The 18,163-nt window shown below is 34.3% G+C and overlaps 2 protein-coding genes across 2 annotated transcripts; both read right to left on the bottom strand.

Moving 5' to 3' along the window:
* Positions 1-343: 343 nt before the first annotated feature.
* Positions 344-3,116, bottom strand: LOC115949632 (ACT domain-containing protein ACR8-like). Its single transcript, XM_031066907.1, has 6 exons — positions 2,430-3,116; positions 2,098-2,143; positions 1,866-1,980; positions 1,631-1,698; positions 968-1,525; positions 344-875 (listed from the first exon to the last, which is right to left on the bottom strand). The coding sequence occupies exons 1-5, from the start codon at positions 2,498-2,500 to the stop codon at positions 1,310-1,312; spliced, it is 516 nt and encodes a 171-aa protein (XP_030922767.1). The 5' UTR covers positions 2,501-3,116; the 3' UTR covers positions 344-875; positions 968-1,309.
* Positions 3,117-9,719: 6,603 nt separating this feature from the next.
* On the bottom strand, positions 9,720-14,163 carry LOC115994550 (NAC domain containing protein 52-like). The gene is made up of 4 exons (XM_031118754.1): positions 13,967-14,163; positions 13,631-13,754; positions 12,953-13,270; positions 9,720-10,480 (listed from the first exon to the last, which is right to left on the bottom strand). Exons 1-4 carry the CDS (start codon positions 14,161-14,163, stop codon positions 9,914-9,916), a joined length of 1,206 nt encoding a protein of 401 aa, XP_030974614.1. The 3' UTR covers positions 9,720-9,913.
* Positions 14,164-18,163: the final 4,000 nt, after the last annotated feature.

Genomic DNA, 18,163 nt, shown 5'->3' with positions numbered 1-18,163 from the left:
GGATAAGAAAAGTAGTCATCAAATGTGTTTACATATATAATCAAATTTTTTTTTTTTTTTTGAAGATGTTATATTACTGTAATAAGTCCAAATTAAATCAGCTTTTGCACAACTACAAGTCTACAACCTAATAGTTGGACAAAGAGATATTTTCATTAATGTAAATATATAATCAATTTGTAACATGTGAACCAGACATTTTTAGTAAAAGTCTCCTGACCATAAGGACAACAATTTAAATGTCCAAAAAAGAAAAGTATATAATTTATCACATAAGATAGGAATATTGATTTTCACCTTATTTGGATAGAACCAGGGCCTGTCTCATTTTGTTTTGCAGGGATAGGAAAGTACTTTAAGGGGTTAAATCTCTTTTACTTGAAATTGTCCAAACTTTGGAAATTTATAGAAGTAGCCTAATTGTGTAGTCACTAGCTTATTAGATAAAAATAGAAAAAGGAAAAAAGAGCTAGTGGGTAAAGAAAATAGCTAGAAGCAGAGTCATTCACTAGAGGTTCTTAAATTGCAATTTCACTCGAAACAATCTTCATTGTCCCTTCCAACAAATTAGGTACCGCTTGTTTTATGAAATTTATTAGGTTACATTTAAGAAAACCCACAAATGACTAATGATATGGATATGTAAGAGCACTAGTATTGGTGGTGCTAAAAAGTTATATTGTTATTTTTAACACCACCAAATACCAAAATGTGGCTATATTGGTGGTGCTAAAAGTTATATTGTTATTTTATCCTCTTCAAATAAGTACCTCAGAAGCCCTTCTCTCAATTGAAACTTGTAGGCATTGAATAACGCGTTGCCTCTCTGGTTCAGAACTTATTGGAGTCCCATCTGTGTGTCTAATGTAAAATTCCTGTACCAAATAATAAAAGAGTCAGTATTTTCAATTGGAAACATTAATGTTAGCAAAAACCCAATTCATGTTTTGGTATTAAATTTACGTACCAAATATGCTCTGTCTCCAGCTGTATTGATAGTAGCATGAAAAACAACATACTCCATGTCTGTCATCGTGCAAAAAATGTCAAATAAAAGCTTCGACCTGTCCTTGCACTGAACATTCACAACAGAGTAACCCCTCTCAATCCAATTCTGAACCGTGACAATGGGACAGTCATCACTGCGCTTCAAAATTGGCTTCCACTCATAATCACGATCCGCAAACATCATTTGGTGCAGCCTCCTCTCAGTGTGCGTGACCGCCATAGACATCGAGGTCTTAGCACTGTGAATGTCATTGTCACCTTTGAGTACATTCCTCAAACGAGCTTCGATTCGGTCTATTTTCTAGGAATCCTCAATTGGGCAACCGGAATCACAGTCCTTCACATAGATTAGTGAAGCAATTCGGCCATTGTGAGTCCAAACTTTAGCTTCCACAACATTGCATTGAAGGTCACCTAGCACAGCAAAAACCTCAGACAGTAGACCAACACGGTCGGTTCCAGTTAGTTCTAGGGCAGTTAGGCCGTTAGTCCAACCATAGCGAATGCTGCCCATAGACTGTTAACAAAATAAACAAACAAAGAAAAAAAATTTAATTAATAAAAAAACCATATTTATTAAAATCAGAACGGCAATAAATTAGGCATTGAATGTGATAATTACCTGTTCAATGTATCTGATAACGCTCGCATCCGTAAGTTTGTTTCCGATTTGATCAGTCACATGGAAAACTGCAACCAAAAACAGAACAAAACACATGTTTCAGAAATTTTCAATAACTAGAAACAACACGTTTAAGCTAACGTGCGCACCAATTCGGCGCACGTTAGCACAGACACCATTAATTTAACAAAAAAAGAAAAAAAAAATTAAAAGCTTGAATTTTTTTTCCTCTTACCATCCATGAACCATCTTCCATCTGAAGATATGTAAGCCTTTTTGATGGAAAGGTTCAGATCCGTGAGAACCTGCACGGCCTCAAGTAAAATTCCATGCCTCCTAGCACTATCAACCTGCAAATTAAGCAAAATAGGAAAACCGAAAAACCCAGTTAGTAAAATTTGTTTTTTTGGGAAAAGTTTTCATAGAAAAATTGATTTCGTGCTTGAGAGGTTTCGTGAGAGGCGTACCGTGACAAGAGTCGCAGTGGGGCGAATGGCATTGTCGATCACGACCCTGCGCAATAGCAGTGACAGGTCAAGTCAGAGAGAGCCTTTTTCGTTTTTAATTTTTCAAATTTTGAATTGAAAAAAAAAAAAAAAAGAACGAGGTCATTGAAAAGTCTTTCTAGGTTGTAAGAATTTACTAGAAGAAAGAAAAAGAAAGTGCGGTGGACATGGAAAAGTCAGAAAACTTATTAAATAATGAATTTGATGTCAATAATTAATTAAATGACGGTGGAAATTTGTTTTCATAGCGTGTGAAGAATTAGTTCGGAAGGTTTTTTCGTATTCATTCAAACCTAGGAGCGTTCATCTGAATCACAAGCTTTTCGTATTCATTCAAAGAAGAGGGCCAGTCTATCTCAACCATTGTTGTCTTTCAAATTGCCAGAGAAACACAAAAAAACCTTAAAACCAGAGCAAAAAACCAAAGCCTTGGAAGTACCAAGGCCTTAAAGAACCGCTTTCTTAAACACTGTGTAGTTCCTCCTTTAAATAACAACGACCCAGATATTCTCTGACTGAAACCACCACTTATTCCAAGAACAAAGCGAAGCAAATTTCTTCCCCCAGAAATACCGCTATCTCTCTCTCTCTCTCTCTTTGGCTTATAGTTAGAAATATAAAGCAAAGAAAGACCAGACCCAATGCAATATACCCTCAAACTCTCAAATTTATTGCAGCCAAACCTTCGATCAAATCGCCATTAACAAGCCCTACCAAACTCTTCTCTGTGAAAGAGTTTTAATTATACTCTCTCTCTCTCTCTCTTCCTCAAAAGCGCAAAGCACGCCTTGTTCTTAACTCTCTGCCTCTTAGGACAACGAGAACACACATATAAAGAGTCTTGGAACTAACAAGGAAAATTTTGAAAATAAAGGTACAGACCTAATTATTATTTGTGTAAAAACTCAAAATGTAGAGGCATGGAGGTGTACTGAGAGGCGCTTGGGCTATCCAAATCTAGCTCTGTTGGATTTGGTGGCTCTGATTTGACCAAGTTTTATCTATACTTATCATTTCTTGTTATAGGTCAGTCAGTCAATCAAGTGCTGTAATTTCTCAAAATGAACTCTTTCATTTAGTTCATTTTCTTCTATTTCAATCAAGTGCTGTAATTTCTAGTTAGTATGGAGCTTAGGTAACTGTGCTACTATGGTGTAAGCAAGGAAAGGAAGGGGGTGGAACTTGGCATCTGAATCTAAAAGACCATGAAAGGACAGGTAATAGATCCATTCTCTCTAGATGGATGGTTGTGATCATCTAGTGAACTGTTTGTATATACTATGTTTGTTTGAAGACCCTTGAGAGATGTTGTAGTTCTTAATGAATGTTTTGGATAAATGGGATTTTTAGGCAAAAAGTAGAAGGAAAAAAAAAAAAATTACTCGACTTTTTCAAGATCGAGTACCTTAAAAGAGTAATCAATTTTCACAATATCGAGTATCACATTGTTTTTTTTAATTGATCAAATTCCAGGTCATCGAGTACCACATTGCTTTTTTAATTGCAAATTTCAAGTCAGCAGTGCCATATTGGCGACTCACCTAGGAACTCGAGTATTAAAAAAGTGGTAATTTACTACATATGTAGTTCCTTTTTTTTTTTTTTTTTTTTTTTTTTTTTTTTTTTTTTTTTTTTTTTTAAATGTGATAAGTGTTACCTCCTCTTTGGTAGAGGTAGAGTGAAAGAAACTGTGGCGATAAGAGATGTATGTAAACCGTACGATTTTCAAGTTTCTTTTGCATCAATATTTCCTAAGAATTTATATGAAACACGAATGTACGAGTGTTGTAGGGGATTCTATAGAATTTACGAATTTGACAATTTGTTGAACAAAATTTGTTCTAATTGAAATGAAAAGGTTTGTGAATGTTTAAAACAATTTATAGATAGTTATAACTCCTTACCCATGATATATATAAATGATTCTAACTCTCACTTTGATTGTCTTCTTCTTTAAAAACTTTCATAGAAACACTAAAAATCCTCTAGGACTTCACCAAAATTTTTATTTTTATAACCTAATAAACTTGGTTGTATTCTAGGGATAAATTTATAGTAACCTTTTAGTAAATGTTGTGTGGGTGCATACATTGTCTGAGGAAAGTATTTCATTGGGGCTCCAAAGTATCAGGTGTTTTGTTTGATTATTGAATCACTATAATTTTTAATTATATTTTTTAATACCAAAAATGAGATGTCTAGTTCCAATTTTTGATAATGTGAAAAGTGTTAATTCTTCTTTAGTGTTGAGAGGGTGACAAAAAATGTGGCAAACAATTGAAAAAATAAAGTTTGTAGAGTCTCGGACGTATGATAGTTGTATATAAGACATACCAGAGTGTCAAGTTTCTTTTCATCAAAATTAATTGTCGGTTGTACAAATCTCAAACATATGAGTTTTGTACGAGATTATGCAAAATTTATGAATTTGACAATTTTTGGGCCAAAAGTTGTACAACTTGAAATAAAAACTATTGTGAATATTGGAAATAGCTTTTGGATGGTTTAAAGACTTTATCCATGATATATAAATTGTGGGGTCATGGGCCCGGATCATACAATTGGGTTTTGGGCTTAAGGCCCAAGCTAAGGATAAGAGGTCGTCCAAGGATGGGTAAGTATAGTAAAGGAAACTCATGCTAGTGGACAAGGAAGACAATATTGAACATAATGGCCTAGGAGTTTGTGCCGAGGATGAATTTGTCCTCGGCTAGCCAAGGCCGAGGTCTGTAAAGGATGCCTGCCATCTAGAGGTGCAATCCATGAAGTTCTGGAAATATGGATAAGCATTGCAGGAACAAAAGACAAAGAAGAATCCCAAAATATCTTGGAAAAAGCTGCTATCACCGCATTAATGAGAAAGTGACGTCTGCACAATATTATTGCAGCCTTACAACCACCCTAGAAGACTTCTAGAGGGGGCTGATGGGACAAGTATCAGCATAAACCATCAACTATCCACGTGTAGGGTGGAGATGAAGGAAGATATGTGGTATAAATAAGGGTAGAGACCCCAGAGATCGGGAAGAGAAAAAGGAGAAGAGAAAACACTGTAGCAATCTCAACAACTCTTGTAACCATTATCATCCAATATATACTAGAACAGAGCTCCTCAAAGTGTGTCGATGACAAACTTTCTTGTACAAACTTGATTCGTTTCTGTTTGATTTTCTTGGAAACTCATTATAACTGTTATCACATTCACTAAAACCTAGTTCTTCTACCCACTCTCTACAAATTTATTGTACTGGGTTCACTAGGCCAATATCCCATACATTTTGGGCTTGGGCTGAAAATCGTGTTCCAACATAAATGATTGTAACTTTCACTTTAAATATTTTCCTCTTTCAAAGGAAAACTAAAAATTCTCTAGGTCTTCTCCAAAAAATTCTTTATTTAGAATGTAATAAACTTGGCTGTATTCTAGGGATATGTTTGTAGTAACATTTTAGCAAATCTTCTGTGGTGCATATATTGTCTAAGGATAACATGTCTTTATGGCTCCAAATTGTCAAATGTTTTGTATGATTATTAAATCTCAATATTTTTTTAATTATATTTTTGGGTAGTGAAAACTTGATGTGTAGTTCCTCTCTTTCTTTCTTCTTCATTTTTTTTTCACTTCTAATGTATTTTCCATTTGTTACTTGGACCTCTATATATGTTATCAACAAGTTTTAGTGCAAGAACGACGACATTGCATTATGGTCAAAATTCTTGACCCTTTAGACCTAGGGGCATTTTTGTACAAAATTGGCTCGAATTTTTTTTTTCATTCACTCTAAAGAATTTTCCATTTGTTTGTTGGAACTTTATATATGCTATCAACAAATTTTCGTGCAAAGATGCCGACATTGCATTCCAGTTAAAATTCTTGACCAGTTAAAATTCTAGTTAAAACTCTTTTCTTTGTAAAGAATTTTTCATTTTTTTCTTGGACCTCTATATATGCCATCAACAAGTTTTCATTCAAAAACTCCGACAGTGCATTCTGGTCAAAATTCTTGACCAGTCAAAACTAGTGGCATTTTCGTACAAAATTTACCCGATTTCTTTTTTCTTCTCATTCTAAAGAATTTTCCAATTGTTTCCTGGACCGCTGTATATGCTATCTAATAGTTTTTGTTCAAAAACACCGACATGGCATTCCGATCAAAATTCATGACCAGTGAGACCTTGTGGCATTTTCGTACAAAATTTATACGAGTTTATTTATTTATTTATTTTATTTCTAAAGAATTTTCCATTTGTTTCTTGGACCACCATATATGCTATCTACAAGTTTTCGTGCAAAAACGGTGACATTGCATTCTGATCAAAATTCTTGACCATCGGACCTAGGGGCATTTTCGTACAAAATTTTCCCCACTTTGTTTTTTCTTTTTCTTTTTTTTTTTTCATTTCCTTCTAAAGAATTTTCCATATCTTTTCTAGACCTCTATATATGCTATCTAAAAGCTTTCGTGCAAAAATGGTGACGTTGCATTCCTATCAAAATTCTTGACCAATCGGACCTAGGGGCATTTCCGTACAAAATTTACACGAGTTTTTTTTTTTTTTTCATTTATTTCTAAAGAATTTTCCATTTGTTTCTTGGACCTCTATATATGCTATCTACAAGTTTTCACGCAAAAATGCTGACATTGCATTCCGGTCAAAAACTCTTGACCAGTTGGACTTAGGGGCATTTTCGTACAAAATTTACCTGAGTTTTTTTTTTTTTTTTCCTAAAGAATCTTCCGTTTGTTTCTTGGACCTTTATATATGCTATAAACAAGTTTTCGTGCAAAAACGCCGACATTGCAGTCCAGTTAAAATTCTTGACTAGTTAGACTTAGGGGCATTTTCTTACAAAAGTTACCCCGAGTTTTGTTTTGTTTGTTTGTTTGTTTTTTTACCACTTCTAATGTATTTTCCATTTGTTTCTTGGACCTCTTTATATACTATCTACAAGTTTTGTGCAAAAATGACGATATTGCATTATGGTCAAAATTCTTGACCCTTTAGACGTAGGTGCATTTTCGTACAAAGATTACTCGAGTTTTTTTTTTTTTTTTTTTCTCTCTCTCCTTTGGGATTTTCCGTTCGTTTCTTGGACCTTTATAAATACTATCTACAGGGTTTCTTGCAAAAATGCTGGCATTGCATTCTGGTCAAAATTGTTGACCAGTCGAAGGGATCAATGCCAGCAACCTGGTCTACATGTGGAGGGTAGAGATCAAAGGAGGAAGACAATATAAAATAGAAAAAATACCTTGAGGAGAGGGGATCAGAAAATTAAGAGAAAAACATTGTAGAAATAAGAACTGGACTTGTAACCACATTCAAGAGATATATATACAAGAACTGATCTGCTCGGATTGTGCCACGGACGATTTTCTTTGGATAAAACTTGTTTATCTTTGCTTTCTTGTCATCTGGCCCTACAATAATTGTTATCCAACTCATTAGAGCCTAATTTTCCAACTCACTCTCTACAAATTCATTGTATTGGGCTCTTTGGGCCTAAATCCTTTTAACTCTTGGGCTTAGGACTTAAATTGTGTCCTTATAGGAGGACCTATGGAGATTTCTGAACAAAATTTAACCGAGTTATTTTTTATTTTTACAGTGATTGAAATTTTAATAGTTTCATCATAATTACATGTTTAAACCTGAACATGTTAACATTTGGGTTAAAACAATCCTGTGCATCACACAGGTTAGCAACTAGTTATATATATATGTGTGTGTGTGTGTGTAATAATTTTAGTAATTTGTTTAAATTTGCAAATTCTGATTGGTTCACATTTGGCACATCACTTACATTATCAGCAACTAGGTTGTAACCTCATGCATATGCATAGATACACTTAAAGATATATAAGATGCATAATATAATTCCTATATATAAAATTTAAATACTATTGATAGTCATTTTTATATTTTGTTAACTCTTTAAAAAAATTTGTAAAAATATTATTAGGTATAAATGTAAATTGTCCATTTAAAAAAAAAAAAAAAATTATTGTGAAGCACTTTTTTTTTTTTTTTTTTTTTACGATTTATTTATTCTAGACTCTTTGGGTTTTTATACTTAATAACTCACTGGAATGAGTATTTATGATGTGGTCCCACATTTGATTCTAAAATTAAGAATTAAAATTCTTTAAGAATAAATAATTTAGGACACATGACGCAAAATTAGAATTCTAATTCGATTTTCTCTCAGTTTAGCCTATTATATATATATATATATATATATATATATATATTTATATAGATTCATCTCTGACTACACGTGGGTTCAAATTATACAAATTATATTACACTTGATCTAACTAGCAATATATGGATAATGGTAAACGACTCGAGATGGAAGAAGCGGATTTGACTAATCCAGAAATCTTGAAATATTATTTTTTGTTGTGCAATGAAATAGACCTATACGACAACAAAATGGGTATAAAGGAGTTTAAATATCTTAAGAAGGGATTGGATAAGAAATTTAACTTGGATTTTAGGTTAGTAGATGTTGTGAACAAATATAGAGATATTCATTCCAAGTGGCAAATTTGGGAAAATTTTATTAAGAATAAGGAATTCATCTTTAGCCCCCACCTATATAGCAGATGTATTATGTCCCCTCCATTTACTTCCTACTCTATCCCCAAAATTCTTACAGTAGTAGGTACACAACACGTTCAAAAAGTAAAAAGCAATTTAGTGATATGCTGACAACATGTTTACAATATTTTTAAAGCAAATATTAATAATATATTACTATTAATTTTAACTTGAACTCATTAGTAAAATTATTATTTTTTCATTGATATCAACCTATCGCTTAGTTTTTCTGTTTTAAAATACTATAGACAAAACGTTTCTCTAAACAAATTTATTGAAAATTTTGAATTCATATTAATTAACAAATCTGTTTTTGAAAAAATTTTATCAAAAATTAAAAAAATTCTCAAAACTTTTTCAATTCTCAACAAAACTTTTTTTAAAAATGATATACAATTGTGTGTGTCGTTAGGATATCCGTCAGTAAAATCCTATATTACTAACAGCGGACTGTGGGAAATATCAAATATCCTGTTCACTGTTTTCAACGTTGAATTTAGTTGCAAATATCATATATATGCACCAATTCCGAGATTCGAGAATCGGACAAATTGAGCGTGTGGGCCATATAGTACATAGTAGAGTCTACAACTGTGCGGTAAACACGAAGGTTAATAAATATCAGATAAAGAAACTTTTACCGACGCAATTATAGCCATCCAAGGAAAATGGGGTAATTTCTCATTACAATTTGTGTTAACCTGCGTTGATGCAGCCGATGATAGTGAGTAACATGAAGAAGGCACGCAAGATAAGAACCTCAAAATTTCAGAACACGCAGCAGTTGTCATTGCCAAGACTTGCGTGAGTTGCATTGCTTACACGTACACAACCAAATTCGCTTGATTGAGACTTGCTTATCACATGATCTTCACACTACATGTAGTTCGTAGGAGATGAACCCATCACCATCAACAAAGATTCAGAAGTTATGATGTCTTCTAGTCCAGTTGTATCATCTCTTTAAGTTTCAGCTAATTCATACATTACCTATTTTTCAGAACAAAGGCTTCGATAGCCGATACAACATTACAGTTTGACATTCTTACAAACAAATGTTCAAACAACAGTAAAAAGTTCCTGACCCTAGAATACATGATCCCAGATCAACTGATGTGAGAGGGAAAAGCCCACCAAGGGCTGCAAAACTCACATAACATACGCCTACCAGTCACTTGACATCTTGGGCACTCCTCTTCAAGTCCTCATTTTCCTTGTTCAGAAGATCAATTCGACATTGAAGAATGTTAAACACGGTTTGGGCACTCCTCAGTTCAGACTTCAATGTCTCCCTTTCTACTGAAATTTTATGTATCTCATTTCGCAGATCTTGTATGAATTTCAAGCAGCTAGGAGGCACGGACGAATCAAGATTAGCAATATCAAACAGAGGAGAAACCGAAAGACTATCTTTGGGTTCAATATATTCTAATAGAAAACATTCCTCGAGTTTAGAAAGGAAATTCCTTCTTGTTGCAGGTGCGGTGGTGGTGGTTGTTGTAGATGAGCAATGATCCTGACTTGTCCTAGTTGAAGTCTCTAAACCATTTGAATGGTTAGAGTTCAATTCATTATTACGCCTTTTTTTATACCTTAATAGTGGGCTGGGTCTTGGATTAGCCAAGCACGGCGAAGGATAATCATCCATTCTCTCACTCTTGCAGACGACCAGAGCATTTTGATTCTCTCTTGGTACTTCACTAGCACTAAGAGGAGCCCCGTTAATGGACTGAGTATCCTGAAACAACCAACATTAGAAAGTAAAAAATACTTTTTGGATATATTGAGGCTTGAAATACAAAGTATAGGAGCTACATAATACACAACTAACGGCATAATAGATATAAACATACCCACAAATCGGAAGAGCATAACCAATATCTATCGTGGAATAAACAAATTAAGTCTTCACATGTTTTTTATTTATTAGGTATAGGAGGGGTTCAAACCGCAAGTGCCCCGGCATCACAAGAGGGGCAAAAACCACAAGGGCATCTCTTGAACCCCACAAGTACTTCACATGTTGACAAAACACATCCTGCCGTTTCAACCATAGTTATTTACTCATTTAACCATAGATCATATCAAGTATTGACTTTATAATCATCACTCCTGGATCTCTAACACTGTGTGACCGTAATTGCTAGAAATGGAGGGTGTGTATCATACCAAAGAGTATGTATCAAATCACTTGTAAAGAATTTCAAATTGTTTGTGGGTATAAAAATGCTCATAAATTGTATGATTTTCCAAATCTATTCCAGTCAGGCATATATCGTATTGAACAATAATTTTTGTTTCGTTTTTCATTATGATTCATTTTTTCTTCTTCATATTTGGGGTTTGATGGAGACTTTAGATTGGACCATTTGTTTTTAGTTTGTGCTGTTAGAATTTAATTGGATGACTTTCCCCCTTATATATACTAGTTTGAAGGCAATTTATAACTCTATTCTGTTTTGGCAAGATTATGAGAAAGACAACTATTGGTGTGATGTATTTTAATATGGTGTGAATTACCTACTTGATGCATTGTAACTTGAACATATGATTATTTTGAAGATTTTGTAAATATATCTTAATTAAATTTTTTAGTTGAATTTCTAAAATATTATTGTATAAATGATGATATAATTGGTCATATATTGATTATGTCTCAAGCTTGTAATTCGTATCTTTTTATAGATGTATATCTTATATTTATAATATTATAGGTGTATTTTACAATACATGACACAAAAACTTATATATCGATTCAAGATAAGATTCACTTTTTGACAACAACATGCATAACCGCAATTTAATATGGAGAAAATGCATTCCAACTCTCTATAACCACAAATGGAAGAGTCAAAACAGACTATCAAATATAAAAACCTAGTGGTATAGACCTAGCCTGTCCAATTTCTCACTATACTGCAACTCCTCCATACATTACAAGGTATTTTGTCCCCCAGGAGGGTGGGAGGATAAACAATGATATGGGTAGTATGCAAATGAGATCATTCAAAAAATATACTAAGAGGGAAAAAAATCTCGATGCCTAAAGTTAAGGTCAATAGAAAACCTAAGAAAGAGGTCAAAGAATGGACCAACACCCAGCTGAACAACACTTTAAGAAAGATAAACTTTATTACCCCCAAGGAATTCTCTCTTCAAAAGCACTCTTATTTCTTTCCATCCAAATATACTAAATAAGGCATGACGGAGTAGCTCTTTATGCTACACCATCAAGAAATCAAGAACTGATCTGAGCATAATCTGATGCACTCCAAAGAGTGAAAAGGCAGAAACCATAACTCACAGGCGAATAAAAAATGAAGTGATGCACAGTTTCACCATCGTTCTTGCACATATAATACCAACTAAGAATATAATTCTTTAGATAAATGCCAAATACTCTTACATGGGAACTGATTCTTCAACAAACCACATGGTTTGGCATGTTGTTTCCTTGGAAGTTGGTGTGGTGCTTGAAGGTTCCTCCTAGGGTAGCAATCGTTGCATGTTACTGCCTTAGGGAAGATTTTGTCTACAGATACTGTATGGAAGAGAGGTATTATTGTTGTAGATTGGTAAGGTGTTTGTTTGGTCTTCAATGGGTTATGCCACAAAGGGTTCTCGATTTGTTAGCAACATGGCAAGGTTCTTTTGGTAGATGTCAAAATATAGCTTTTTGGAGGGTTGTGTTGCATTGCATTATGTGTTTTTGGACCCTAAATCCTTTTTCTTTCATACTTTGCTAGATTGGAGTGCTACTTTTCAATATGTTCCTTGTTTTTTTTTTTTAGATATGCTTGAGAGCATCTCCAATAGCTTAGGTAAAAGCAAAATAATCTCTATAATAGAGAATGAGACCCAAAAAATGGTTTTCAATGGATTCTCTAAATTATGTTTTTTTTTTGCTCATGAATAGTAACTCATTATATCTAATGGGCTACTGTACATTAGCAAAAGAATAAAACTAAATAAAAAATTTGCAAAGAAAGCAGTGGGGATGGGGTACGAGAATATGTGTGATAAATAATGAATAAAGAAATAATATTTAAAAGATTGAATATAAAGAAGCTTCTGAAGACGCTTTGTGCATTGTAATTTCAGAGATTGATTGCACTGCTCCCTAAGTTGAGTACATGAGTTGTTTAATTCAATAAAATTTTACTTATCAAAAAATTAAAATAAAAGAATCAAAGTTAGAAAAATAACCAACCTGCTCAAAATTATTCCCTTCAACGCATTCAACATAACCATTCTCGACATATTCGTAACGGCCATTCTCTTCAGCATATATAACATTGCCAGCATCCTCATCACATTCATCATGACCAACCTCTTCAGCATGTGCATCATAGCCAGCCTCTACATCAAATGGATTGTGGACGGCTACCACTTCCTTCCCAGCCTGTTCCCCCAGAAGCAAAACCGGTGCACTATCATCCCATTCCTCCTCAATAAAAGGAGCATATCGGTGGCTATTCGGTGGTCCAATATTATTCTTAAGAAATACCCGACACAGCACATATGAATCCTTCTCCACACAAACAAAAACCCAAAACATAAAGGTTAACAAAATAATAGTATAGTAACCATACAATTCCATTTCAGCAAAACATAATAAAAATGTTTTTTAGCTGCTGAGAAAAATGTAGGAAATGAACAACCTTGAACTTCTAAATTGAGATTCACACTTGGGGGGACCCGAATTGACTAACTCCTCCAGCTCACTAACATCAACTAAAATATCCTAAATGTGGTGAGTCTTTCATTCAGTCAAATCAGAAGTGCACAATCCATAAGTTCCAAAGTTCACATTTCAACTCATTTGATAAACTTTCTCAGCAACTAAATGCAAAACTGCATAAAACCATAAACTTGCCACAGCCCTCACCTGTATAGTAGCCCCAGCCCGAGCTTTCTCCAATTCTTCATCTACAAGCCTATACTCATGCATCACCCAATTGGTCCTCAATCCACCCTGGGCTCGGCCACTATGAAAAACCAATACAAAAACACTAATAAAACACATGAACAGAAATTTTCATCCAATTTTGTTAGTTAGCACATTTTCAAAACTATTTAGGAAACTATTTTCAAAACGTGCTAACTAACAAAATTGGTTGAAAATTAATGTTATTTTAAAAATAAATCCGGAAGTTTTATAAAAACATAAAGACATAACCTTAAACGAAACAAAAACAAAGACCCAACAGAGAGAGAGAGGTACAGGATATAACCTGCGAGGTCCCAAGGCTCGCTCTTGTAGATGTCGACCTCGGAAATAGCATTGTTTCGAAAGGGTTCGCCGCAAACCTTGTGTTTAAGGTAGTATATGACAAGCTCTTCGTCCGTGGGGTGGAACCTGAACCCAAGTGCCAACACCGTGGGTGGCGGTGCTGGCAACGACGGCGTTTCACGGCGCATAGTGTTTTGAGGTACTTTCTTGGGGTTATTGGGGTTTGTTTGGAAGGAGGAGGAATATCGGTAGAGAAGATGAGGGTTGCCTTTTTAAAAACTTTTTTTTTTTTTTTTTAAGTTTTGTCTGTTGTGTGTTTTATTAATTTTGTGGATCAGCTCCGTTTGGATTCGAATGTTTGCATCTCCGTCTGGACCTATCTCACGTTTTCGGCTTTTTTTTTTTTTTTTAACCAGCCTGTTTTGCACTGTTTATTGACATTGAAAAGTGTATTTAGAACAGTAATAAACATTAAAAAAATTATTTTTTTATTATTTTCAGTTTTTAGTTTTTAGCAAAATAAACGATATCCAAAACCAATAGGGTTGGTTTGGATTGGCGTCTGCGTTTCAGCCCTTCTTTTTTTTTTTTTTTTACTAACCCAGCACCTCTTGCACTGTTTATGCCATAAACACTACCACCGACCAGAAAAGAGTGGCTCTAGTATGGATAAGTTGTGGAGATCCAACTCGTCTATCAGCTCCAGGACTAGTTGTCTTCCTGATATTATAAATGAAGAGATGGAAGCACAGTAATATTGTAATGAAAATAGTGTAAATAACTTGAAAGTAAATAGCTTGAATGTAAATAACTTGAATGTAGGAACAATAATAAGGCGGTAGAACCAGCCAAGCAGTATATATCAAAATAATTCAAAGTAAATAAGAACAATAGTTCAAAATAAATGAAAGCAATTTAGAACCGTCCAGTATGGCGGTAATCCGTCCAAGGTGGCGGTAGCAACAAGTAAAATAATGAACATAAAACTGAAAATACTTATTATTGAAAGTAGAATAACACTTACAGTAGTAGTGAATACAAGATCTCAACAGTTACAGGTTAACAGTTACAAAACTTGAACTAGTCCTAGTTACAAGGTTTGTGGGATTACAAGGCTTGTAGTGAATAAAGCTGAACAAGGTAGTAGTAGTAGTAGAAGTAAGGTAGGTTCTCTCTTTAAGAAGGCTAGTTCTAAGGGAAGAGAAATCAGAACTCAAACTTGACTTTTCCAGCCTCACAAACCTAAGGGACAACCCCCCTTAAATAGGCAAAATTTAGAGTAAACAGTGTCATGAACAGTAACGGATGAACAGTATAAGTGAATAGTGACAGATGAATAGTGACAGGTGAATAGTGACAGAATAGTAAAATAGAATTTTTCTTCTCTTTTTGACCTAGGATTGTGGGGAATCTTCAAGATTGCATGAATCCACCGTAGAGCTCAGCAATAGACTTGTAAGTTTAGGGACAAGTCCTCATTATTGGTGTCCTTTAGTGACAAAAGAAACCAATAGGAAAGGAACCAAACAAAAGGACTAGCATGCCTTCCAAATGTCTTCACGTGAACACTGGTCTTTGGGAACCTTTGAAAGCATCATATTGGTGGGAAACAAGCTTCCAACAGTAGCAAATATTGAAGCATTGGCCATTGTGCAGGCCAGACAAATACAAGAATCAAAATCTTCCGCAAAATCCAGAGTATCACGAAACAGTTCCAGATTTTCATATCTGTCATGGACAATTAAATATTTTGGCTTTTGTGCAAGCCAAACAAATACAGTAATATCAGTCTTATAACAGTAGTGACCTTATCAATCAGTAGAGGGAGTATCGGATGGATAACCATCAAAAGGATCAAAAGGACCTTGTGGAGAATCACAAACATACTCATGGTAAATAGCATACTTATTACAGAATCCGCAATATAAAATTGGGTCAAACTTTGGAGTTTTCCCTGAAATGAGAAGACTTTTTAGATTAGGATGATCTTCTGTTTGTAGGTGAGCAAGGGCATCAGCATAGGGTTTGGGACCAAAAATAGCAATTCTATCTGTGCTTCCTATGAAATGATAGTTTTTCCATAAATCATGAGCAACTTCACGGATTTGATTATTAAAATAATTTCTCCAACAATTTGCTAGATCAAAAGGATCTTTAAAGGATAATTGAGAATTTCCCTCAAATCATGGCCCTAGGTGAGTGTAGCCATTAATGAGAATGAGGTGCTTTGAGGGTTTAACATTCATCCAGTTATTTCTTTCCCATTTTGGTAGAGTGCTCCAGCATCTAATAGTAACAAAAGATCTAGTGGAAGAGCTTTCAAACCCTTTAATAGCATTCTGAATGATCTGTGGAAGTTGACTGGCCTGTTTATGGCTTGTTAACTTTAAGAACCTAATAAAGCTATATTCAAACATTTGGGAAAGCCAGCTAGGATTAGGATCATCATCATTACTATCATCTGAATCTTCATCAGTGAAATATGAACCATCATCAAAATCAATAAGAAGACTAGGAAATGGATGTTTCTTTTCATATACTCTGAGGCTACTCCCAAAGTAATCTTCCCATTCAAGCTGAATAAAGACATTATCACCTTCGTCTAATTCATTGGGGTTAGGAATAGTTACAGTAACAAGTTTCCTGAAATACTTGGACCATAGGTCAAAAGACCTAAACATAGCCTTGCTATCCAGAATACGAGATTGTAAATCTGAAGGCAAGTTGGCAACAACACTTCTTAACATAGATTGGGTCTTAAGACTCAATCTAGCATAATCAATGCCCATTATAGTCTCTTTATCCATTGAATGGATTCCCTCTTTGCCAAAGAGTTGACTAGTGTAAGCTTTAAGACGGCTCACAAGAGCCTCATTTTTTGAAACAAGATTATTTTCTGGAACAAAGTCAATATTCGAAGCAAGGTTATTTTCTGGAATAAGGGTACCATAATGGCTCATATAAACCTCATTTTGAGCAGTAAGGTTAACGAGGTGGATTTCAAGGGCTCTGAGGGTTTTTTGGAAAATACTATGGTGATTTCTGGTAAAAGCAAACTGAAGGTCATCAAGAATGAATTTAATAGAATCTGGTAATTCCGAATAGGTTCCATTGTGGAATTGTAAACTTTGTGATAAAACTTCCTGTAAAGCAATTAGTATATCACAGTTAGAGTATGTCACCTCTGCTGGGACATCTCCTTGAAGGGATGTTGATCCACTGGGTTTTACCCCAGAAGATGCGCCTTCATGCATTTTAAAAGGTTGTCCCACTGGGAACCCTTTGTTTTGAGAATAGTCCTGTGCATGAGCTTTTCCCTTGTTTTTCTTTTCCATAATAATCCACTTACTAGTGGTATAAATAAGAAAATTATTATTATCCCAATTATTAGTGGTATTTATCCACGCATCATTGTCCGATTCCTGCAAAGGATCATTGATAATGTTAGGATAATGGATAGTATTTATCATTTTGGTATTATGAAAATTACCTTTAAAATCATCAGTGAAACATTGGTAAGAATTCATCACTAGTTCTTGAACAAGTTCATTCATGGGAGAATCTTTCTTATAAGACAGATTATCAATATCAATTTCAAACTTTGAAGCAAATTTGAATTTTACTTTCTGTCCAAATGGATCAGTAGTAATTCCATCATGTTCAACAAGAAAGGGATACAAAGCATTAATAAATGGCAGACCAAGAATCACTTTATCAGTCATATTTTTGACAAGAACAGAAAGAATCTTGAAACAAACATTATCATGGCACACATGAGCATTATTCAATTCATACTTAATTTTCATTTGAGAACCATTAGCAGAAACTAATCTTTCAGTAGATTTCTCGAAATATTTTGAAGGAATTAATCCTTCTTGGATACAGTTCATATCTGCACCAGAATCAATCATAGCATTAACAATGAAATGATAATTAGGAGAAACAACAATTTTAACTTTTGTAAACCATTTTGGGGGAAGTAATTTATTAACAAAAGCAAGTTGAGGATCAGTGAAAGTATCAAGAGTACCTTTATCAGAAAGAAGAGCCTATTGACTGGATTCATCTCCATCATTGTGCTCATTTTGTTTATTTTGTTCATTACCGGATTTATTAAGATCTTTATCAATTTTTAACATTATCAATTCTTATTTGAGATTATTGTTATCACTTTTCATGCTTTTAAAT

Source organism: Quercus lobata, chromosome 6 (genome assembly GCF_001633185.2).
Source record: "Quercus lobata isolate SW786 chromosome 6, ValleyOak3.0 Primary Assembly, whole genome shotgun sequence".
NCBI classification, from domain to species: domain Eukaryota; kingdom Viridiplantae; phylum Streptophyta; class Magnoliopsida; order Fagales; family Fagaceae; genus Quercus; species Quercus lobata.
The sequence above is the reverse complement of the archived record's forward strand: the minus strand, read 5'-3'. Positions and strand labels throughout refer to the sequence as shown.